Source organism: Mustela erminea, chromosome 1 (genome assembly GCF_009829155.1).
Source record: "Mustela erminea isolate mMusErm1 chromosome 1, mMusErm1.Pri, whole genome shotgun sequence".
In the NCBI taxonomy this organism is placed as follows: Eukaryota; Metazoa; Chordata; class Mammalia; order Carnivora; family Mustelidae; genus Mustela; species Mustela erminea.
The window spans coordinates 62,641,141-62,664,353 of record NC_045614.1 but is presented as its reverse complement, the minus strand read 5'-3'; the positions used below and the strand labels follow the sequence as shown (position 1 = coordinate 62,664,353).

At 49.7% G+C, this 23,213-nt stretch overlaps 1 protein-coding gene across 4 annotated transcripts in view; it reads left to right on the top strand.

The window, feature by feature from the left end:
- Positions 1-19,893, top strand: part of ACVR2B (activin A receptor type 2B) — a 40,406-nt gene extending 20,513 nt beyond the window's left edge. For 2 of the 4 annotated variants that reach the window (XM_032351393.1, XM_032351453.1), the window contains exons 2-11: positions 3,107-3,314; positions 4,056-4,165; positions 4,326-4,477; positions 4,557-4,700; positions 5,237-5,380; positions 5,724-5,872; positions 7,575-7,689; positions 8,406-8,544; positions 8,638-8,768; positions 10,213-19,893. In XM_032351393.1, the coding sequence (XP_032207284.1) occupies positions 3,107-3,314; positions 4,056-4,165; positions 4,326-4,477; positions 4,557-4,700; positions 5,237-5,380; positions 5,724-5,872; positions 7,575-7,689; positions 8,406-8,544; positions 8,638-8,768; positions 10,213-10,407 (1,487 nt within the window). In that variant the 3' untranslated portion in view covers positions 10,408-19,893. Of the gene's footprint in view, positions 1-3,106; positions 3,315-4,055; positions 4,166-4,325; positions 4,478-4,556; positions 4,701-5,236; positions 5,381-5,723; positions 5,873-7,574; positions 7,690-8,405; positions 8,545-8,637; positions 8,769-10,212 lie in introns of those variants that run through there. The other 2 variants (XM_032351313.1, XM_032351541.1) reach the window with 2 other exon arrangements.
- The last annotated feature ends 3,320 nt before the right edge of the window (positions 19,894-23,213 follow it).

Genomic DNA, 23,213 nt, shown 5'->3' with positions numbered 1-23,213 from the left:
AGGGAGAAAGGGGGAGGCCCTGGATTTGCAGTTGGCAAGCAGGGCCTGGCCCTGGTATGGGAGGGATATGGAGCCTCCCAGGTTTGCAGGTTCTCCTGGGCTGTGATTGCAAATCTTTTGTAGGTGCTGGGAGCCTTCTTGGGGGCTTGTAATGTGAAGGACTGTCACGGGCAGCAGGGAGGGGTGTGGCTCTTGATGTGACAGCTAATGTGCCAAGCACTGTCATAACCACTCTTAAAACACATCAACTCATTTGGCTTGGGAACAGCCTGAGGAATTAGGTGCTTTTATCATCCCTTTTTCACACATGAGGAAACAGAGGCACAAGATGGATTAACTCACTCAGGAAGTGTTACAGCTAGGACTTGAATGAATTAGCATAAATAGTACATATTAAAGTACTCTCAGCCTGCTCGAGGCTGCCTTACTCGAAGTTGTCTGCAGGAGGATCTGGTCGGGGTCGGGGGTCCACTTATATTTTGAGCCCTTGGGTCTTACCTGGAGCTTTGGCCTCATCAGCCCTGTCCACTCGGGTCCTGCCCATGGTAATGGCCAGAGGAACCTCTGCTTGGTGTGTGGCATGAGGAGAGGAGCTGGGCTGGCCGTGGCCACTGTCAGTGTTGGGACTCCTTGCCTTGCACAGGGGGCTTGTTGCTTATTTTCTGCTTGGAGATGGGAACTCCATTGAGGGACCCTCAGTCTGGGCTGCGGGCTTAGGCCACGCCTCCTGTTGTCCCTTCCCTTCGAAGTTCTGCCCTTGCCAGGTGATGACCATGGCCTTCTGTCTGTCCATTCGTTCTTCCCTCTGTCTACGTGTCATGTGTCTGAAACTGGTTCTAACACTCAAGATAAGTCAGGCTTGTGCCTTTCTCAGCCTTGCAGGCTCATAGGGGGAAGGCTGATATTTCAAAAGGGACTTTCAAGTACACTTATAATGTTTTATTTCTTAATATGAGTATTCACTGTGTTATTTTCTCTTGGAGGTTGTCTTTGTTTACATTATTTCTACACGTTTTGAATGTCTGAAGCAGTCCTTTAAAAAACAACAGGCCATTGGTCCAGAGTGGTAATTGAGGTGGTAGAGGAAGCAGTAGATAGTTCGCCTGGTCTCTGGGGAGAGAAGAGCCGGAATTTAAAGGAGAAAGTGGGGAGCGTCCTGCAGCCAGAGGTAGTAACTTGTGCTAAGTCCAGAAGCAGAGTGTGTTGAGGGGCCTGGCAGTGTGGTATGACAGCAGTGGGGGAAGCAAGATCGAGGAGGGGCCAGCCTCCCTCTCTGCAGCTCCGCCCATCCCTTCAGGTTCTCCCCTCAAGCCTTAGGCCTTGTGCTCCATGAGGGACCCGGCTGGGAGAAGCCAGCATGCACCCCTGCATGAGCCCCTTTGTGTAGACCCTGATGCCCTTCATGTGGACCAGGTTGGGTCCCAGCTGCCTGGGTGGTGGGGAGGCCATTCTTTTTCTTCTTACTGGTGTCCTTGCATGCCAGAGCCATGGCTAGACACTGGCATTCTGATAGGATGGCATTCTGAGCCGTATGTGCTCCTACCTGGAGCTTTGACATGTGCTGTTTGCCTTTGGCCTCTGGGGGAGCCTCTTGTCCTTGCAGAGAGCTCAGAAGGGGTGGGTTGACTAGAGAATGATCTGCAGTGGGGGGCCCTTCCCTCCTGACAACCAGTCATTGTCCTTCTCCCGGGGTGTACTGTGCATATCAAGTTCTTCACTCTCGATGGCCACTGTGATAACCTTGGCCGTGGAGTGGAGGATGAGGGAGGCTTTGGGCTGTTACGACTCAGGGAACTGAGCTCTCCCCCAGGGTCAGGATGGGGCCTTCTCTCCTGGTTGCTGGTGGGCTGGCTGACTGTCCATCGGTGGGGGTGACTCTGACCCTTTCTTCCTCCTTCCTGGGGCAGGAATACCAGCTGGGGTGGCATCAGGTCCCTGGCTTGCAGTAGGCCCAGGAAGAGTGGAGAGGTTAGGTGGATGCTTGGTGCTGGTTTCCCCTTGGGTGTCTGTGTGGTTTTTGGCAGTGAAGTTGATCATGGGTGTCTGTAAAGGGACCATAGTAGGGCACTGAGTTCTGGAGAGCTCTTCAGCCCAGGCTTCAGGCAGGGGCCATAATCTGTTTCCTGGGAACCTCCTTTAGCATCTCCTTCCTCCTTCCCATTACAGGGCTTTGGGGGACTGGGGGCCATTGGGGCAGATGGGAGTGCTGGGCAGGATTGCCTGAGAGGGGTTAGTGAGAAAGATGGATTTGGTGAATGTTTGAGGCCATATTTGGAAAGGAATATATTTGGAAGGAGAATATTTGAAGGGGGCAGTTGGGAGTTGAAGTGTTTGGCCACCTGGATGGCACTCATGTAGGGGGTGGAAGAGGACACAGGAATAGTGGGGAGTGCTCACAGGGGTCTTCAGGGGCCAAGCCCAGCTGGGAGGATTCTGTTAACCGTGTCTAGCCACCAGCCAGCCCTCTTTCTGCTTGGGGCACATACTCTGCGTGGCGACTTTGGGAGACTCGCCCTGAGCATGCTGGCCTGCTTCTTAGGACCTTCTCCTTCCCTGCTGAGCACCAGGTGTTGTTGCTGGAGGCAGGAAGGACACTGGACTGGAGGGTCTGAGGTGGGGTGGGGGACACACAAGTCTCCCGGGGTGAGGTGGACAGCAGCAGCAGGAAGCTGCCTCTGGGAATTTGCCCAGACATGGTCCTTGAGGTCTGCATCAGAGCCACTGGAGGTTCTGGGGGCGGGGGCCTGTAGGTGGAGGGTGGTGGTGTTTAAAACTGTGGTAGAGTCTGCCCCCCCTTTCAAATGTCCAATATGGGCAAGGCCCAGGAATAGGTACTTTCAGCAGTCTCCCCTCCCCCCAACACAGTGATCCTGCTACGCATGGGGGTTTTGAGGTCTCCCCACTCCTGCTGCTGCAAGGGAGCCGTCCCCACCCCCACACAGGAGACTCAGGCATCTGTGGAGCCCCTTTCTGTGCGTGTGGCCGTCAGTCTGGCTGTTGGACACACTCCCCCACACCCAGTCCCCCTCAGAGTGGCCGGGGACTCAGGAAGGCAGACACAGGGGTTTGTGGACTGCTCAGCCCTTCTCTCACTTCCCGGGCACAGGTTCCGGGCGCGGGGAGGCCGAGACTCGGGAGTGCATTTATTACAACGCCAACTGGGAGCTGGAGCGCACCAACCAGAGCGGCCTGGAGCGCTGCGAGGGCGAGCAGGACAAGCGGCTGCACTGCTATGCCTCTTGGCGCAACAGCTCCGGCACCATCGAGCTCGTCAAGAAGGGCTGCTGGCTGGACGACTTCAACTGCTACGACAGGTGCCTGGAGCCCGGGGCCCGCCCTCACTGCCCCCCATCCCCTCGGTGCGCTGGTGTCTGTCCTCCCCTCCTGGCACCATCCCTGCCTCAGTCCTACTGGAGTGCCCTACCCAGTCCCCTGGAGTCCACCCTCCACTCCCCTAGCCCTGCAGCCTGGGGCGAGCCTGTCCTCCCCTTCTGGCACACCTCTGCTTTAGTCCTACTGGAGTACCTGCCCCCCAGTCCCACTGGAACCCCCCCTCCCCTTCTAGAGCCCGTGGGGGAGTCTGTCCTCCCTTCCGGTCCCACCCCTGCCTCAGTCCCACTGGCACCTACCCTCCAACCACCCCCAATTCAGTCCTGCTGGAGCCTGCCCTCCCCTTCCATTTGCCCCCCAAGTCCCACTGGAGCCTGCCTGTGGCTATAGGGCCCTCTAGGCCTCAGGATGTGAAAGCGAGCCTGGCATTTAAGGGTAGGGGGAGACGGGCCTCTCCTTACTGCTTGGTCAAGTAGGGATGGTGCCAGGGTCCTAGCTGTCCCGCAGATGTGTGTGCTCTGTCCCAATGCATAGGAGAGCTCTTTGTGTGGAACCGTGGCTCTCCTGCCTGACATTTGGGTCCCACTTTAGGGGAGGTGGGTTCACACTGTTCCCTGATGGCTCCTCTTGGGCTTCTCTGTCACTGGGGAGGGCTTAGCTGGGCAGGCCCCTGTGAGGCTTGCATCCCTTAGCTGAGGGGTCCATGGAAAACTGTGTGCCTCCAGGCAGGAGTGTGTGGCCACCGAGGAGAACCCCCAGGTGTACTTCTGCTGCTGTGAAGGCAACTTCTGCAACGAGCGCTTCACCCACTTGCCAGAGGCTGGGGGCCCAGAAGGTGAGGGCCACAGGAGGGCAGGCTGGGGCCTCTCCTTGGCCCTGGAGCTCTCCTTTCAGCTCTGGAGTTGGGTGGGGAGTGGCTGTGGGGCTCTCTGGTCTGGCCCCTGAGGTGTGTGGGTGGGCGGGCTGTGTGACACAGGGCTCCGTGTGTCCCCTAGTCACGTACGAGCCACCCCCGACAGCCCCCACCCTGCTCACGGTGCTGGCCTATTCGCTGCTGCCCATTGGGGGCCTCTCCCTCATCGTCCTGCTGGCCTTCTGGATGTACCGGCATCGCAAGCCTCCCTACGGCCATGTGGACATCCACGAGGTGAGACAGGGCTGGTGAAGGGCAGGGGTAGAGGTGGGGTCACCCGGCCAGACCCTCGTAAGCCCTCCCTCTTCCCCAGGACCCTGGACCTCCACCTCCATCCCCTCTGGTTGGCCTGAAGCCTCTGCAGCTGCTGGAGATCAAGGCTCGGGGGCGCTTTGGCTGCGTCTGGAAGGCGCAGCTCATGAATGACTTCGTGGCTGTCAAGATCTTCCCACTTCAGGTAAGTGAGCAAGGGGCTTCCAGGTCATCCACCTGTGCTATCCAGCTGGAGCTGTCCCATCCCAGGGCCATCAGGCCTGTGCAGGTGGGATGAGAGAGAGGCGGGCCCCACTGGCATTTTCTTGTAGGGCTGGGGTTGGGCTTTGCAAAACCTTGATCCACTCTGGTTTTCAGGGGTTTGTTTTTGACATTAGGTTCTGCTTAGAGGCCTCGGACACCAGGCTACCCCAGCAGGTGCCCAGAACACTTAGCAAAGCCAGGGCTGGCTCTGCATCTCATTTGGTGGGTGCAGTGGGCCCCTCACTTCCCTCCCTGGGCCTTAGTGGCCTTGTTTGTAAATCAGGTAAATCTAGCCCTAAGTGATCTCTGGGATCACCATTGACCTCTGCTCTGGGGCCCAGCTCAGTCCTGGTCATCTGCCTGCCTCCCTTATGGAGCTGAGCTGGTCTGGGGTGGGGGGATTGCAGATGGCTGGGGTGGTGGTCCTGCTGCAGGGTGGCATGGCAGCAGCGGGGCTTAGCCGCATCCCTGCCTTAGGACAAGCAGTCATGGCAGAGTGAACGGGAGATCTTCAGCACACCTGGCATGAAGCACGAGAACCTGCTGCAGTTCATTGCCGCTGAGAAGCGAGGCTCCAGCCTGGAGGTGGAGCTCTGGCTCATCACGGCCTTCCATGACAAGGTGAGTCAGGTTGTGGACATCCTGTGACAGGCTGTGGGCTCCTGAGACGAGGTGGCCTTCCACCCTAGGGCGACCCTTCCTCAGTGTGGACATGAATGCCTACAAGAACTCCTCTAACTCTGGGATAAATTTTTAGGAATAAGTGCAGTGACTTCGTGATTAACACCCTCTAACCCCCAGAGGGTCCCAACCCTATTAGCTTCACATACATTCCATGTCGATCACAGTCTCCCAGGAGGGGAGCCTGCCTCTGTCCATTGAGACAGTCCTGTCCTCCTGGGGCCCGACTGGGTCCTGTTCTGTTCCCAGAGCCTGTGCCCAAGTTCTGTGCTATCTCCTGTAGGGCTCCCTCACGGATTACCTCAAGGGGAACATCATCACATGGAATGAACTGTGTCACGTGGCAGAGACCATGTCAAGAGGCCTCTCGTACCTTCATGAGGACGTGCCCTGGTGCCGTGGAGAGGGCCATAAGCCGTCTATTGCCCACAGGTACCTGGCTTAGCAGTTGCCCTCCTTGTGCTTGGTGTGGAGCTGCAGAGAGTTGGAGGGTGAGAACAGGGCCTGGGTGTGGAGGCAGGGGGCTTTTCCATTTCATAAAGATGCTTAACTGCTCTGTGTTGGGGGGGCCATCTGGCCCTTCCCTCTGCCTTCCGCCCTTTCCTCGAAAGCTGGTTTTCTCATGCCCTCTGGTGGCCACATGAGGAAGTGCTGACTCCCATTACTTCAGTTGGAGGGTTGGTTCAGCAGTTCTCAAACTTTTTGGTTAGGATCTGTTTACATTCCTTTTTTTTTTTTTTTCCTGAGAGAGAGAGAGTGCACACCCATGCTTGGTGGTGGGGGGAAGGGCGGAGGGGGGGAGAGAGAGAGAGAGAATCTGAAGTAGGTTCCATGCCCAGCATGGTCACGTCATCACCCTGAGATCATGACCTGAGCGGAAGTCAAGTCATATGCTTAACCCACTGAGCCACCCAGGGGCCCCAGGATCTCTTTACAGTCTTAAAGAAAGCTTCTGTGTACATGGGTTATGTCTACAGATATTTGCTATGTCAGAGTACTCACGTTCTGTTAACTCAGAGTGATGATATCCCATGTATGTAGCCGCTGGAACACTCTTTTCCTGAGAATGAATTTACAAAGACAAAGAATGGATTATGAATGAAAAGAATTCTGGTCTTGCAGTTCCCCTGAAACAGTGTCAGGGACTCTTTGGGGTTCTGGGGCTACCCCTTGAGGACCGCCGTAGTGACTGTTCATCACAGTCCTCACCCAGTGCTGGCACTCCTCTGAACGCTCAGAAACACAAGGCCAGGTTCGTCTTAGTATCTCACAGACACTCGTTGTCTGTGAGATGAGGGTGTTTCTCAGCTCCATCGTACAGAGCAAGGACAGTAGTGCAGAGAAGCTGAGAGGTTGGCCGTCAGACTTGGTGTAGGGTAGCTCTGTGCCTGTGAGGGAGGGAAAAGAATCTTGGGTCCCAGGACTCAAAGCTCAGGGGCCCCTCATGGTAATAATATCAATGACATTTAAGGCTTACAGTGTGAAATTGTGATTTTTGTAGGCCAAAAGTAGTTGAATGTTGACTCTTCCATATGGTTTGACCTAATGGCAGTGCTCAATTAGTGAGCTGGGTGGTCCTGAGCATGTATACTTACTGCTCCCTGAGCTTCATTCCTTACAACAAGACTGACACAGGCACTGGGGAGACCGAGGAGCGCACGCACCCCTGTTAACACAAGGTGGAGCTGAACGTGCACCGCCAGCGCCCAGCTCTACCCTGACGCGAGCCCCTTGGGCTGGTGCAGAAACCCGGGCAGGTTCATTCTTCGTGTCACTCCCATCCCAGCTTGTGGACATTTTTCCCCAGAAGCCTTCATCCAGGCCAGTAGGCCTGACCTTGGCCCCTCCAAGAACGCAGATGCTAGCCTTTGATACTATGGGGACTAGAATGGGGTCTGCCCAGCCATTGTGATCAGTGTTGCTTTGACAGCTGTGGCAGAAAGGTATTGAGCGATTCTGACATTGAGGGGGGTGAGGGGTGGAAGGGTGTCCCAAAGCAGCCCACCTGTGCGATGGCCTGGTCTGAGTCTCTGGGGGCTGGAAGGCACAAGCTCCAGTATCTCAGGGTCAAGGTGGGAAGCCAGGAGCAGGAAGCATAGTATTCCTCTTCATCTCAGTCCACTTGTCTCCTCAGGGACTTCAAAAGCAAGAATGTATTGCTCAAGAGTGACCTCACAGCCGTGCTGGCTGACTTTGGTCTGGCTGTTCGGTTTGAGCCAGGAAAACCTCCAGGGGACACTCATGGGCAGGTAATGAGCCTCAGGGGTGCAGGAGGGGGGCTGGCACAAGGGTGGACACTGCCCTTCTGGGGCCCAACTGGCAAGACACAGGGACAAGGGTCGGTGTGAGCTCAGAGCTGTCCGGGAACTCCGAGAGCAACACTCGTCTTCCCTGTGGGGCAGGCCAGCCCTGGAGGGTAGCACAGCCCTGAAGGTCAGTCAGTCAGACCCAGCTTTCCCAGTGGGGTCGGTACTCATCCTTGCAGCCTCAGTCTCTCTTTTCCCTTTCAGCAGAATTGTAAAGCAATATAATATAGAAGGAACTCGACTAAGAATCCAAACCAGAAACTTAGAAAACGTACCTAAAAGTTAAGCCTGAAGAAATTCTCTTAGAACAATTGTTGTCAATATTTTTAAGTATTTTTCAGCCCCTCTGTTTTTGATCTTAGTCTCAGGAAAATGCACACCAAGTAGGTAGCTCCTCGCAGTGCTCGTGTTTCGAGGAAGTAGGTAGCAGTTCCGTGTGAGAGTCCTGTCGTGTTGAGTGTGTGGTGTTTTTCAGTTCTCCTTGGGGTGTTGTACATATACCGTGACCTCTCGTGAGCTCCCCACGAGTGTGGTGAGGCAAGGGCTGTCGTCCCCAGCGGTGTCCTCTGAATGCTGTCGTCCTAGCCCCGTCTAGTGGGCTCGGGCGGGGCTCTCATGTGCTGTGGTTATGATGGGCCCCCTGCCCTGTCCTTGTGTAGGTGGGCACGCGGCGGTACATGGCCCCTGAGGTGCTGGAGGGAGCCATCAACTTCCAGAGAGACGCCTTCCTGCGTATTGACATGTACGCCATGGGGCTGGTGCTGTGGGAGCTCGTGTCCCGCTGCAAGGCTGCGGATGGTGAGTGAGGCGGCAGCCCCGAGTTTCCGGGCTGTGGGCTCAGGGGCCACGAGCCCTCGGGGTGACCCTGCTGGGCTCTCTGTTCCCCCCCAGGCCCTGTGGATGAGTACATGCTGCCCTTCGAGGAAGAGATCGGCCAGCACCCGTCCCTGGAGGAGCTGCAAGAGGTTGTCGTGCACAAGAAGATGCGGCCTGCCATTAAGGATCACTGGTTGAAGCACCCGGTGAGCGGCCTGGGTGGCAGGGGACCGTGTAGGGCAGGTGAGAGGGAGGCCCATCTAGGTGGGACGGAGGACGAGGATGCCTCAGGCAGCAGGACTGTTTCCTCCTCTCCTGTGGGTCAGAGGCCACTTAGTGCATTGTCTCCCTTCCATCAGGAGTGTGTCTGGGGAGGTTCTGGCTCGGCAGGGAGGTGGCTCTGCAGTTGGGCCTGGAGTGATGGGGCCTGTCGGTCTGTTCCTTCAGGGCCCATGTGGCCTCTCTGTAGACCATTTGTGGATGAGAGCCCACTGGCCCTGGGCCTGACACGTCTGGGTTTGAGTCCTGGATCTTCCCATCGATAGCTGTGTGGCTTCTGGCAGATTGCTTTATTTCTCTGAGCCTTTGTCTCCTCAGGGTAGTAATACATTTAACTGGTAATTATAAATTACTTGGCAGGACAGCTATCACATAAATGCTTAGTATGGGTTACCTCTTATGAAATATTATCTGTTCTCTGCCTTCCTTTTCTTTCTGGGCAAAGGACCAAGCCGAGTGGCATCTTGTCCTCTCCAGTGTGGGGATATTATACAAAAGACCTCTGCACGTAAACTGTTTACCAGTTGCCTTCAGCTCCATTGAGGCTCTCCCTGCCGTACACCTCCCGGTTCTTTCAGATACAGGACAGCCTTGGGGCCACTGGAGGCTGGCAGTCTCCCATACATGCCATCAGGGGCCAAGTTCAGTTGCAGTGCTGCTCTCTGGAGTCTGGGGCTGCTGATGGAGAAAACTGAGACACGGGGACATACAGGCTGGGCCAGAGTCTGTCCCTTCTGCCTCAGACTTCTCAGTCTTCCAGGGCAGAACTGGCGGCCAGGCCAGTTCCCTGATGAGGAGCGCAAGGTGCAGAGAGATCTCGGTGTGGTCTGGTGCTGAGCAGGCCAGAGATGCCTTGGATATGGGCATTGGCCTTTCCTGGCTCCACTGTGTGTATGCCAGTGGAGGTTGTCAGGCCATGTGCCCCAGATTCTTGGGAGGGGCCCTGGGGGTTGTGGGGAGTGGGATGGGTGGGGTGAAGCACTCCTGTGGTCGCCACTGTAACTGAAGCTGTGCACAGTGGGCCCCTGCATGATTTGAGATTCATGTAAGATGTTCGAATGTCACTGCCCCAAGGCAAGCAGCTGGGTCTGCCCCCGGAGCGGCCTGCATTACCTGCCCTGTCCCCTTCCTGTGCTGAGGCTGTGGAGGGAGGCCAGCAGGCTCAGGATGGTAACTGCTGGGAGGGAAGGCGTCCGGATTCCTGCAAGGTCCCCTAGGCCTCTGCTAGCTGACGGGCTGCTGGGGTTGGGACCAGTGGGCTCTGCCTGATCCTCAGGTACATCCTCAAGTTCACCTGTCCCCCATGCTTGTCTGCTGAGGGCCACTGACCATGCTGTCTTTTCCCGTTTCCCTCTCTGCACCAATGTGCAGGGCCTGGCCCAGCTGTGCGTGACCATCGAGGAGTGCTGGGACCACGACGCAGAGGCTCGCCTGTCTGCGGGCTGCGTGGAGGAGCGGGTGTCCCTGATCCGGAGGTCGGTTAATGGCACTACCTCGGACTGTCTTGTCTCCCTGGTGACCTCCGTCACCAATGTGGACCTGCCCCCTAAGGAGTCGAGCATCTAATAAGCCCAGGACACGAGTGGATCTGAAGAGGAAAGGAAAAAAAGTTGTGTTTTGTTTTGGAAATCCGTAACACCAACAAACACATGAAATGCAGCTGCTATTTTACCTTGACTTTTTATTATTATTATAATTATTATAATTATTATTATTAATATTATTTTTTGGATTGGATCAGTTTTTACCAGCACACTGCTCTACTGTATCGCAAACAGCGGATGCGTCAGCAGGCGTTGAGGTGCTGAGCTGTGAATGCGGAACCAGCGCCATGCTGAAGAGCCTCAGCCACCTCCTGTCCCTTGGGGTTCATTTTTCCCGCCTTCTCTTTGTTTGTTGTCTAAGAATCTGTGACACAAAGAAACCCATCTCCTGTCTTAGGAAACTCAATGCTGCAAACTCTACCTAGAGAAACCTTTGAAGACTGTTACATTAAGAACACACCTTCCTCAGAGGAGGAATTTCCCCCTGCCCTCGCCCCCCCACCCTCGCCCTTATTGTTTTTCTCCCTTTTTAGACAGTGAGTTTAAGAAACAGCAGATGTGTCTTTCACGGATTAACGGGTGTTGTCCTGACCGAGGAAAAACGGGGATGACAACGAGGATGGTTTGGACCAGAGTTGGAAGGGGAGGACAGAGCTGAGGATGGGGTTTGGAACAGAGCTACACTGGACTCGGGCACGTTCGGAGCAACATCCTTTGTTAGGAGGCTACTTCTCAGGTAACCAAGAATCGAGGGGAAGGACCGTGTGGAGGCCAAGCATTAATGCGAGAAGGGGTTTGGAGAAAGTCTGAAGGCAGGTGTGGCTCTGACTCATCTTTTGGCCCTGACCAGTTTTTTCCCGCTGACTTGGGCTTGGGCATTGGACAGAATGTTTTCTCTGCCCTCATTTTAAGGTTAGGCAAGGGTAGAAATCATCATGTTTTAGTGACTGTGTTTTTCATAAGACAATGCTGTAAATATCTGTAACGGAGGAAGGAGTTCAAACACGTTGCTTCCTCCTGGCACAGGTCAGGGAAATGCCCACCGGGCGCCCTACACAGCCAGAGCAAGAGGGCTCCCTGGGCGGGGCTGCTGCGGCCTGCCTGGGAGATCAGAGCATCCTGCGGCGCTGGCTCTGCCTTGTGTGGTGACACTGCTGTCCCTTCACGTGTCTCGTGCACACGGCTTTCTCCAGACCCCTCAAAGAGGTGCATATTCTAAAAACTGTTTCTCTATTATGCCATAACCTTGCTCTAGTCAGTGAATGTTCTTATGCTGCTGTTTCAACATTTGAATTTTTTTAATTTATGAAACATGCAAATTTTTTTAAAAACGAAACACACATCCACATATACACACATGCTTTGCGATGTGGCTTCCGAGGTTTAAATTTTGAAAAGTAAAAGAATTAAAACTTCACGACCACAGACCACCTCAAACCAGAAATACCTCAGAATTTTCTACTTGTGTAAGTTTTATTATATATTTTATTAGTTGTGTTGTCTTGTAGTAAGTATATTTTAATGTAAGTTGGCTTTTATGACAAAGTTTAAAAGAAATAGAGAAAAAGAAAAAAAGTGTGAATCTTCTAGGGAGTGCTACCATTTTTGTTTGATAACGCCCCCTTGTAAATAATTGTCATCAACTGTAGATTGGCTGTCTGGGCCGTCTGGGCATTCATCACTCTTGTTTGTGAAGGTGTTTCCCTCTGGTTTCTTGAGACTTTTATTTAAAAACTGGATCTCTTTCATTTTGAGGGTAGGTGAGTTGGTGAGCAATGGGGAGAGGTTGACCTGGGTGAGCAGGGGAGAAGGGTGCCTCCTCTTGACTTGAATGGAGGTTCAGATCTTTCCCTCAGCGTGGTTGGTCGGTGTTCAGAATGACAGGTAACCCCACTTTAACTCGGTTAGACTGTGGCCCTTAGGTGTGCTTGAGGTGATTTTCTTTGAGCAGCAGCAGTCGTGGAGGAGGCCAGTAGTGTCTCTGTGAGTCCACACCGTGACTTGGGACAGTCTGTGATAGAGTGGTGTGTCCGGAGTGGCGAGTGCCCTGGAGTCACAGTCTGAGCGCGCACACTCCCCACTTGGCATGCCATGTGCATCGGACCTGCCACTTGGCTGTGTCCCTTTTTCTCTGTGTTTGGGCACAGGGTGCTGTGTTTTTGCTTCATGGGTCAAGCTCTGAGCTGGTCAGGGTGGTTACAGGGACAGGTTTGTTTGTGTGTGTGTGTGTGTGTGTGTGTGTTGTTTTTTTGTTTCGTAAGCTGTGTTGTCTTCTTTTTTTTTTTAAACTATTTTGTGCTGTGGTATTTTTCTTCCCTCGGAATAATTTTTAACAGCAAAACAGGCCTTACAGCAGTTGCTTTTCTTTTCCACTTATTTCTTTAAGAAGCTTTAAAATATTTATTGAAAAGTGCCATATCTAATTTCTTTAGCTTTCACCTCAGGCAGTGCATCTCTAATTCTCTGGTCTCTGCTTTTTACCCTCAGCGACAAATAAACCACTAACAGATGTAGCTGATTCACCATAGGAATGACCAGATCCCTCATCCTACCCAGTGTGGAACACTAAACCCCTGCCTCTCCATTTGGTTTTAGATTTCCTCTGGGTGATTTTTCTTTTGGCTTGATTGTTGTAACAATTTTGGCTTGACGTGTTTGGCCTGGCTGTGGAGGGTTGAGCTGTGGCCTTGGTGTGGGCCTTGCTGGTCAGCTATCAGTACCAACAGGGCAGGCCTTCCCGTTGGCCTTCATGCCTTTTATCTGGGTGAGCTCCCTCTTTGCCAACCCTGTGCTCAGCTGCCGTGGTGGCTTTGGGGCCTGGGCACCAGAATGTCTGGAGGTGGTTCCTGTGTGGTGTGGCTGGGGAAAGGGGAGTCTGGGAGCGCGAGTTCTTTGGGCTTCAGGCTGCCTTTCCCTTATGCTGTGGTGTAAAGTGCACCCATCAGGCAGTATCCTTGACTGCTGTTGATGGCAGAAAAAGGTGGGTAATCTTTTTCTAGGGCATGCCCCTGGGAGCCTGGGTGGGTCTTTTCCCTCAGATAAAGTGTCTTTGTGCTGTCATGTATTCTTTGGGGAGTGAACCATTTAGAGCACTGGTTTAGGCTTTTTTGGGTTATAGGGCCTCTGTCTGCTCTTTTCCACAAAAATTTCATGTATTGTCTGCTTCTGGAGAGCTCAGAGAACTACTCCTCACTCCCAACCCCACCCCCACAAGCTCTTGTGGAAGACTTGTAGGAATCTGACACATCATTTTGCCTGCCTGTGGGGGATGCTGCCCCACCTAGGGTGAGAGGGTGGTCAAGTCAGGAAAGGGAAGTGGCTGAGGATCCTTGCTCCTTCCTTTCTGGTGTTCTTCCATCCACACAGGCATCTGGCTGTGGGCTGGGCTTTGGGAGAGAATGTGTTCTGTTTGAAAATGTCCATGATCACTGGAAAGACATCCCAAGCCAGAGAAAGACAGAAATGAGCAACAGAAGGAGGAAATGAGTGGTACAGAGGCCACTGTGTCACACTGTCCTGTAAGGAACTCTTGATGGGCCAGCGGAGGCCCTGGACATGGTCCTTAGGGACTTGCATCAGCCAGGTTTTCTCCTGGGATTGTTGGTCCCTCCCAGGAGTCCTTTGAGTGAGTTACTCAGGGTGAGGGCTGTAGGTGGAGTGTTCTTAGGAGGAAGGGAGACCTGGCTGTGAAGGGAAGTGGTGAGTATCATTGGCTCATCATTGGCCTTCACTGTTGAACATGGCCCAGCTTGTCCTTCATTGTTCAACATGGCTCTCTAGGTGTAGGTGCCCAGGGGGATCAGGGCTGCCTGGGGTGGGGTTCCCCATGTGTGCCAGCTGCTCCTGATTCAGAATTCCTCCTGTCTGGACTTGGGCATATGTGCAGAACAAGAGAGATCGTGTTTAGCTTTGAACATCTTCAAGTGGCTTGAGCCCCCCACTCCTTTGTTCTCAGCCCAGTTCAGAATTTCTCCTCCAGGCCACCGAACTAGTTCTTCATTGACCCTAGGGGCCAGGCCAGTCTTCTTGTCATGGCTTGTCATGTCATGCTTTAGAAAAGCAAAGCAGGTGACCCAGCACCTTTCTGGTCTGTCACCTTTCTCTCCGGTTGCCACCTTCTTGCTTCCTGCTACCCTGACACTCTGCACTGAGTGCTTGAACTGTGTGTGTGGTGTTGCTTTGGTGGCAACCCCAGCACCTATGTGTGTGTGGCTCAGAAAGCCTGTCATATGGCACCGATGCTCTGAGCCATGAGGGTAGGGAGGCGGCTATTCCATCTGTAGTGGGATGACTGGGTGGCCCTCTTGCAAGTGGAATTTTGCCCTTTTTTAGGGTGCCATGTAAAGTTGCCAGCACATACCGGTAATATGAGGGTTTGGTGGTTTTTAGCAATATGGTAAGCAAATGTGTGTCATTGTTTGGAATTGGTACTAGAAGTCGAACAGCCAAGTGTCATTCCTCAGAACTTGGCTCACTAGATGGGTATCTGAATTAGAGAGCATTTTCTTGTAGCTAACTTAGATTGATTGTCAGTCCCAGCTATTTCAGTAGCCTGTTGGGTTTATCTTTGGTGATATGGCCAGGCCTGGTTCATATTTCAGGGGCTCGCTAGACCACAGCTTTCTCAGAAGTGCAGTGAGTTGGCTCATCTGCTCTCCCTGCCTCCCATCTAGGGTGAGCAGCCACAAGGGAAAGAGGACAAGGTAGTTATTTCTCATTTGGGTGCCATGAATTCTTTAGTTAATGGGTGTTTATAAAAGCTGAACTAATAAATTAATCAGTAGCTTCTAGGTGTTCACATTAATGTTTTAGGTAAAGAAACAGGCCCAGTAATTCAGTTGATGAACTGTTTATCTTCTCAGTCTAGATTTCATGAATTCAGGGTTATATGCATAGTTATTTAAGTAAGATTCCTGGTAGTTGATTTGTAACCAGCAGTCCACCTATGAATGTATCCCAAACCTTTAGAAGGCTTGGACAAGTTTTTTAAAGTAATGATTTAGTTTTGTAGCAAAAAGAAATTGAAGTTTAAAATGCCCCCCCTTGGAAATTAATTCAGTTGACTCAGCTACATTTTAAAAACAGTGGGTCCAAGAGACCCATAAACTCATCAAATAAAAGTCCAAATTATCTAGAGGGATATTTTGAATATTTCTATTTTATACTCATTTGGGGTCCATTGTAAACTTTGGTTTGGACAAGATTTTGAATTTAAATGATTTATCACTGTTTAAGTTTTACCAAGCTTTTAAATTTTTGTGACTTTATCTTCCGGGTGTGAAAGAAGCCGGACTTTTTGATTGTGGTACTCCACGTATCCCTGTAGTGCCAAAACCAGTGATCCTTTATTTGCTCCTATGGCAGCTTATAGAGATCATACAAGTGGTTTTTCCTCATGAATTAGAATGCGCAGTCTCTAAATGCCAGTGTGTGGTGATGGGCCCTGTGCTGCCGTTCCTATCCGGGAGGATCTTTGGACTGTCCGGGGCCTATGCAATTCTGAGAGCCACTGCACACCCACCACAGGACTCCAGAGAAGTATACCCTCGGGCATACGCGTGTATGCAATGGATTATTCAAACATGGGCTCTCTGGGCATCTGTGGGAAAGTGTTACATTTATTTGCAAAGTTTACATTTTTGAGCTCACAGTTATGAAAAGTATGACCCATTATTAGCTAATGCTTTTTAGGCAGATGAGGATGGGTTTTATTTTTATTTTTATTTTTATTTTTTTGTTTTGTTTTAACAAATGGATATGTTCTGTCTTGAGTCCTGGGAATTTCTGCTGTTGATTGGGCATGGGATCATTATCTGTTTTTCCCAATCACGTTTGCATTGGAATGTTGTTAGGTAGCATTGTAAATAAAAGAATAGGTTCTATAATAGAGATATGACACTTGAAATTTTACTTTAAAAAAATCTATAGCTCTACATATATATTTAGTTTTATCACCTGACAGATTCTTCTGCACAGTGTGGAGATTGTTTTATACCACAGATTATTTTTATAAAGTCTAGTGAGTTTGAATGAGAATGATTTTGTAATCAGAGTAAGGAGCTTTACCTTTCAGGATCAATGTACACTGGAGTGTGAGTGGTGTGGAGCTTTTACCTAGTGCTCATATGGATTCTCGTGATACACTGGCAGATTGCAGGCCCTTATGGGTCTCGTTTGGCCAGAACTCCACTTGTGGCTGGGTGGGACAGTGATGCTCCAGCTCCGCCCCCTGCAGATTGGGAGGCAAAGGGCTGCGGAGCGGCAGGAAGAGCCTGCGGTGTGTTTTACATTTGTGCTTCCTCCTGAGATTTCTTCTGAACAAAGGATTCTGAGGTTAGAAATGAGTTTGTGAGTTCCTGCCATAGGATGTAGTTGTCTGAGGGTGTTTTAAGAAACAGAAACTATGCGGGAGTGTGGATTGGGGCGGGTTGGGATGAGTAAGATTCAGGCTATATAAACATTTGAACTGAGAGATTGTGATTTGAGGAATCCACAAAACTGAATTATCTAGGACCAAATTTTCCAGTTTTCAGGACAGAATTTCTGGTTGACGTATTATTCAGAAAAGGAGGGGGTGTGTGGACACAGTGATCAGGTGAAATGGCGAGCTGTCAGGCACTTTGTGTCTGCTCTGGTCAGGGCCTCTTGGACGTGAGAGTGCTTGGGGGCAGCTCTCTGCTTTCAGGTAGCGAGTCACAACTGGGAGCCCTCTGAGGAAACTCAGAGCCCCATACCAGAGAGCATCTTCCAGCCATCACATAGCCCTTCCTGCTCTTCCTGCAAAGGTCAGCATGGCCGCCAGGGGATGGGAGGCGGTCTTCATGTTAGCCTTTTTATTTTGGGGTAGAGAGTGGATGGTTATTTAGGTGAGCCTTTTGGGTGGGGATACAGGGAAGGTGAATAATGAAGCTCATTCTCTGTATCGTCATTGTCAGTCCTGAGGCCCAGCTGAAGACCTGTCCCCTGACCCAGGCTGCTGCACCCAGAAGTATACTGGTTGGGATGGTTTTGTCAGGAGAATCCCTGATGTGTCGTTTTAAGCCAGATGTGCTTTTTATTCAGTCTGGTTCATAGTGAAGTTTTACACTTTACCCCTTTTATACTTGGAGTAAATTTAGTTTCAGCAGGTCTAGTAGCAGTCCAGGAACTAACCCGTGTAAGTCTAGTGAGTTTCCCTGCTCCCTGTGTAAGAATGTTTCTCTGCTCTCCAGCCACGTGTCTTGGAATGTAATTCTGTTGTGCCTTTGTTTTTGTCACCTGCCTCCCCTCAAAAGCAACTGCTGTAAGCTTTTTTTCTACTGGTCTTTTCTACTGGTCTTTTAGCCCGAAACCCCACCTTTTTCCTTTCTCCCAGCTGTAATTTCTGGATGCAGTTCTGTGCTCCAGGTATTTGAAGAACCAGTTACCTCAGACCTCATGTTGAACCGTGTCACCATCTGGGTCCTCTCGATACTGCAGGCTTATAACATACACACGTAGGAACCCTGCCGAGTATGGGCACGCACTTGTTTTAAAGTCAAACTCTTCCCAAGGACTGAAAAAGGGGCTTCTGGCAAGCTCTTCATTGCACTGTGGTGGGATGGGTCTAGAGTGTCATCTGAACGGTGCTTCCTGGGTTCCTCTTTGAATTCTGCCATTTTCAGTATTCACGTGTCTGAATAGGTAAAGTGATTCAATTGGCAGGTCTTGCACACAAATTAGTTCCAAAGACGAGCTCTTTGTAATACATTTCCAGTCATTAAAACTCAAATGTAGAACATTCCTTTAAATGGCAGGATTAAAAAAACCCACCATTCACCACTGTGCATTTTGGGAAGATGTCTGTAGCATATGTTGCTGTGAAATTAGGCCTTGTGGGATATGGCTGTTTGTCATTTTGATGTATTTTAAATAAATATATATATATATTTTTAAAGAGCCTTTTTTACCAATTCAAAAAGTTTAATTAACCAGCAGTCACCACATCTGAATTTTTGTCTCTGGGGCATAGATGGCAGACCAAGATTGAAAGTGGTAACTCAGCTGTATGAGCATAGGCTGCCTGCCTGGGCTGTCCTGCTGACCATGGGATGCTAAGGTCAGTGTGTTCCCAGTGGGTTCTGGTCAGCCCTCGAAGTGTTTGATCTCTGCCCTGATCAGTGGACTGTTGACTGCAGTCCCTGCAAGTGCTTTAGTCCAAGTGGGGTTTTCTCAGAGCACTGCCACAAGCTAAGTGTATGTTTAGCCAAATAATTTCTCCATTAAGGGAAAAATGCGCTCATTCAAATGTTACCAGCAACGACAGAGATGAGAGTAGGAAATATTAGGCAACACTGGGGTTTTGATTTGGAAAGTGTCCAAGTCACTGTCAAAGGCTGTCTGAGAGCCAGTGATCATATAGAGATTCTTAGGAGACCTCATCTGGAAGTATTAAGACCTCCTGTGAGTTGGAGGGATTGTTAAAATGCCAGCAGCTCCCCCCCACACACTTTTTTCTAGAATTCTGTAAAAATGCAAAGAAAATTGAGTGGTACTTAAGAACTGAGGGTGAGGGTTACCGCAGAATAGAAGCATACTTGTAGATTTCAGTTCATGCCACAAATCCACACAATGCCATTTTTCAACTGTACAAAAGAATCTGCTTATGAATTTGACATGATCTTAGTAGTAGCGTCAAAAGGCCGAATTTTTCACCTGTTAATATTTTTCCACATTTGTCCTTAAATCTGAGTAACTTTACAGTACTGTAAATTTAACTTACACATTGAGTTTGATGTCAATTCTTGTGAAGAGCTTCTCCATGTAACAGACACACAGTTAAAGAACACAGCAGAATACAAAATTTGCAGGACCAATTTTGGAACCAACAGAAAATGTCACCTCTCATTTGCCATCTTTATCTATCAGTTTTACCAGCTACTTCTAAATTTGTACATTACGTGTAAGGAAAAGAAGGAAACCCCTAACGCTTGTCTAACTTAGTGGAGAATGTGTGTGTCGGGTTTAGGATGGATAGCGAAGTCTTACTGAGCTGTGTTATCTAACTTGTATATAACAATTGTAATTAAAAGTCTGGATTCACCTGTTTCTTGCGGTTTAAAGCAATGAGTAATTACAAACTCTGGAAATGTGACTAGTATATGACTTAAGGCTGTAGAAGTGAGGAAGCTCTTCAAGTGTTAAAAATAAAGACTTCTGGTTTTTGGCTCAAATTCAGTAAGTACTGTTTGTATACCAGGATATGTGAGATGTAAATGTAATAGGTCGCTTTTCACCCTTGTAGCTATAAAATAAAAATTTTATAGAACAGAAATAGCTTGTACTACTGAATTAACAAAAGTTATACTAAAGTATCATGTTAAAAATATATATATATACACACACACACACACACACACACACACAGAGTTAAGCGTGTTGCTGTTACCCTGTCTGGATTTGAAGTGTACTGATTTATCTCAGACACACACACACACACACACACACACACACACACACACACTTATATATATTATATACATGCACACATCTGAAATGGCCTAAAGCAGACATCCATGTAATTACAGTTGCAAAATGAAGACATTTTGGAAAGAACATTGTATCATAGTTCATTCATTTGCAGTGGATCTTTGTTCCTTTTTACTGTGGTAATTTTAGAAATGAGTGTCAAGTTTGAAATTAGATCTGCTAAGTTGGGGTTTTGCTGCCTGAACTCTGCACTGGGTCCTCAAAGAAACCGATGTGAATGTAGTTTTTTTTCCCCCTGTGTGAAGAAGCAGCCACACCCCAACAGAATAGGAGGAAAAATCTAGAGCTATTTCAAGTTTTATCTTTTTGTATATGAAAATAAAATAATAATAATAAAACTACCCTGTGTCTCTCTTAATCACATGGTGGGGGATTGAGGTTTCTTTTCATGGGAATTAGAAATCAATACAGTGGCGCTCTCTCACTTACAGGGCTGAACTCTCAAACACCCCTGTGAGTTCCTGCTTTGTACACATGAGTTGTTAATGGTTGAGTGCCTAGTCCACCATGGTTCTGTGGTACTGGAGCTCAGCACAGGCCTTTATTTCTTCCCTTCAGAAGCTCAGGATCTAGTTGGAAATATGGGGTTTCTCCTAAATGGACTGTCCTGGAACTTGGGGTAAGTTCCTGCAGGGTAGGGGTATATTTTCCAAATCTCCAAGATTTTTGCACCTCCCTCCCCGACCCCCAGTCCTATACTTTGCAGACAACCCTGAGTAATATTTTTTTTTAAAGATTTTATTTATTTATTTGACACAGAAACAGAGATCACAAGTAGGCAGACAGGCAGGCAGTGGGGGTGGGGGAAACAGGCTCCCTGCTGAGCAGAGCAGGGCATGATCCCAGGACCCTGAGATCATGACCTGAGCCGAAGGCAGAGGCTTAACCCCCTTGAGCCACCCAGGCGCCCCCTGAGTAGTATTTTTGTAAGTGGAGTAGAGAATCCTGGAAAATAAGTTTTATTCAGGACTACTGCAGAATACAGGCTCTGTCATTTCTAAGCATGGTTGAGTATCAGGGTCATCCATAAAAAAATAATAGTTTATGGGGCACTACCCCAGATCTGAATCAACAAAGCCCGGTCTCATGTTTAGGAATTCTTGACTTAACCTCACTAGATGAAAACATGGTTCCCTGTTAATGAAATAATGAGTCTCTACTGCCTGACAAAACCAGAAAGCCCCAGATGTCACTGCTTCCTGCAGTAACAGATTTTTTTGGCCTGTGACTTTTATCTGCCAAGTGGAGAAATACCAGCTTTGGATCCTTCTGGTACGGTTAATGCCTTTTTCTTCATGCTTTAATATGAAAATTAAACAAACCTGTTTGGAACTCTTAGAGAACAATTTTTGACTAAGGGACTCTTTATTTAGGAACCAGGGGTCACAGCTTATGGCCCATTTTGCTCTCTCAGATTTAGACTGTTCACCTTTTGTTAGTGAGTGCCCCTAATGATAAGTGCAGAGAAGGAAAGGAAGGCTAACATTAAAAGAGGATCTCAGAACTAGAAATGCTGGAAGGTTGGACCAGAGAGGTCATTATGGTCACACTTTTCCCTCAGCAAAGGAATTGGTTCATCAAAGAAAGAAGCTGATTTTAGAAAAACAGGCTTGCTCAAGTGAGCAAGTAGAAGAGGGTTCAGGGGCCATTAAGTCTGCCCTCCCATCCCTGCCCTTAAATCTCACGTGCCCCTGTGGAACACTATGGATGCCCACCCCCGCCAATTACAGTTTAGAAACTACTGGTCCAATTCCTTCACTGGGGAGGGAGGTACCCTGCCCTAAGTCAGGCAGCCCTTGCAGTTCTTGACATCTTGGGGCCAAGTGTGGGGTTCACTGTTGTGTCCAAGTATGGGTCTGGATGAGGAAAAGTCACCTACCACTTATCTCATTCTGGTGTTTAACACAGCACACGGCATTTAGGAGGGCCTTGAGAAATAAATCTAAAGTGATGAATGTATTAGTAAATTCTGTAAATTGAAACTTACAGATGTACCAGTGTTGTCTGGTTGTATTTATAGGGACTCTTGGTTGCAAATGACAGAAACCATTAAACAAAAAGGGGGTTTTACTGGAAAGATCCTGGGGCAACCAAGCTTTGAGTAAAGGCAAGCTGTGGAGGGGCTTCAGGAGCCTTGGCAGCTGGGATCACAACATTGCAGCACTAGCCCTTCACTTAAGTCTCAGCTTCCTCCACTGTTGCTCTGTGCAAGATGCATCTGGTCCTTTGTCCACTTAGCAGGAAACAAAGCTACAGATAGTGCCGAGTTTTCTATGTCACAGCTTTGCCACCTAGAGAGACTTCCAGATCCACAGTCCCTGGAAAGATTCCAGTTGACCTAGTTCCACCAGTTAGGGTCAGAGGTACAGGGGATTATACAGAATGATTTTATAATAGGTATTCCTGGGTAGGGGTGTGGACCCATGAAGCAATCAAAACAACACTGACACTTCAGCACCCCCACCTGGGTGCTGCAAAAGGAACAAAATCCATTGGGTGGGAGTGCCTAAAACATACCTTTACTCTGTCAGCAGGCATTCAGCAGTCCGAAATTTATATTCCATCAAGATAAAATACGACGAAGGAAAAATCGCTAACACTACAGAGCACTTAATGACATCGCGCCAGATTCTTCCCTAAATGCTTTACATTGCAACCTTTAATCCTCACAAGAAACCTATGGTCTAATCATCTTCATCATAGTAACTTATTTATATAAATGTATAAATAATATTTATTGTATACTTTTCATATATGATACCGTTACCATTATTCTCAATTTAAAAAAAGAGGAGAAAGAAGCCCTGAAAAGTGAAGTAACACACCCAAAGAGGAAAGTGGGTGAGCGGCCATCTAAACCTCTGCACTCTGATTGAGGGTCCTAAGCCACCATGGAGTACTGTCTTGTCAAGACACTCCTAAGGAGGTACAAAGCAATTAGAAGTTAGGACTTCTAGACTGCGACTTCAAAGCCAGGTGTCATGAAGACGTCTAATATGGCATACGTTTTGGGCTCAGACCTGAGTTGGAATGGCGGCTCTGAGGTCTTACTCTAACCATGTGCAAATGGCTTATCCACCTATCAAGAGGCACTAAAGGTACACACCACTGCGCCCTCAAGACGTTATGCCTCTCACCCACCACCGGATCAAGGGGACCAGGGATGGAGCGACCGTGGGCCGGTCGCTGCGGGGAAAGTGCGGGGGAGGGTGCGGGGGAAGGTTGTTAGAGATTCACCTGCGCCTCCAGATTTGTCACCAGGGGGCTCCCGAGGCCCTCAGCGGGGTGGGTGTGCGCCTGCGCTCTGCACATCCTGTGGCT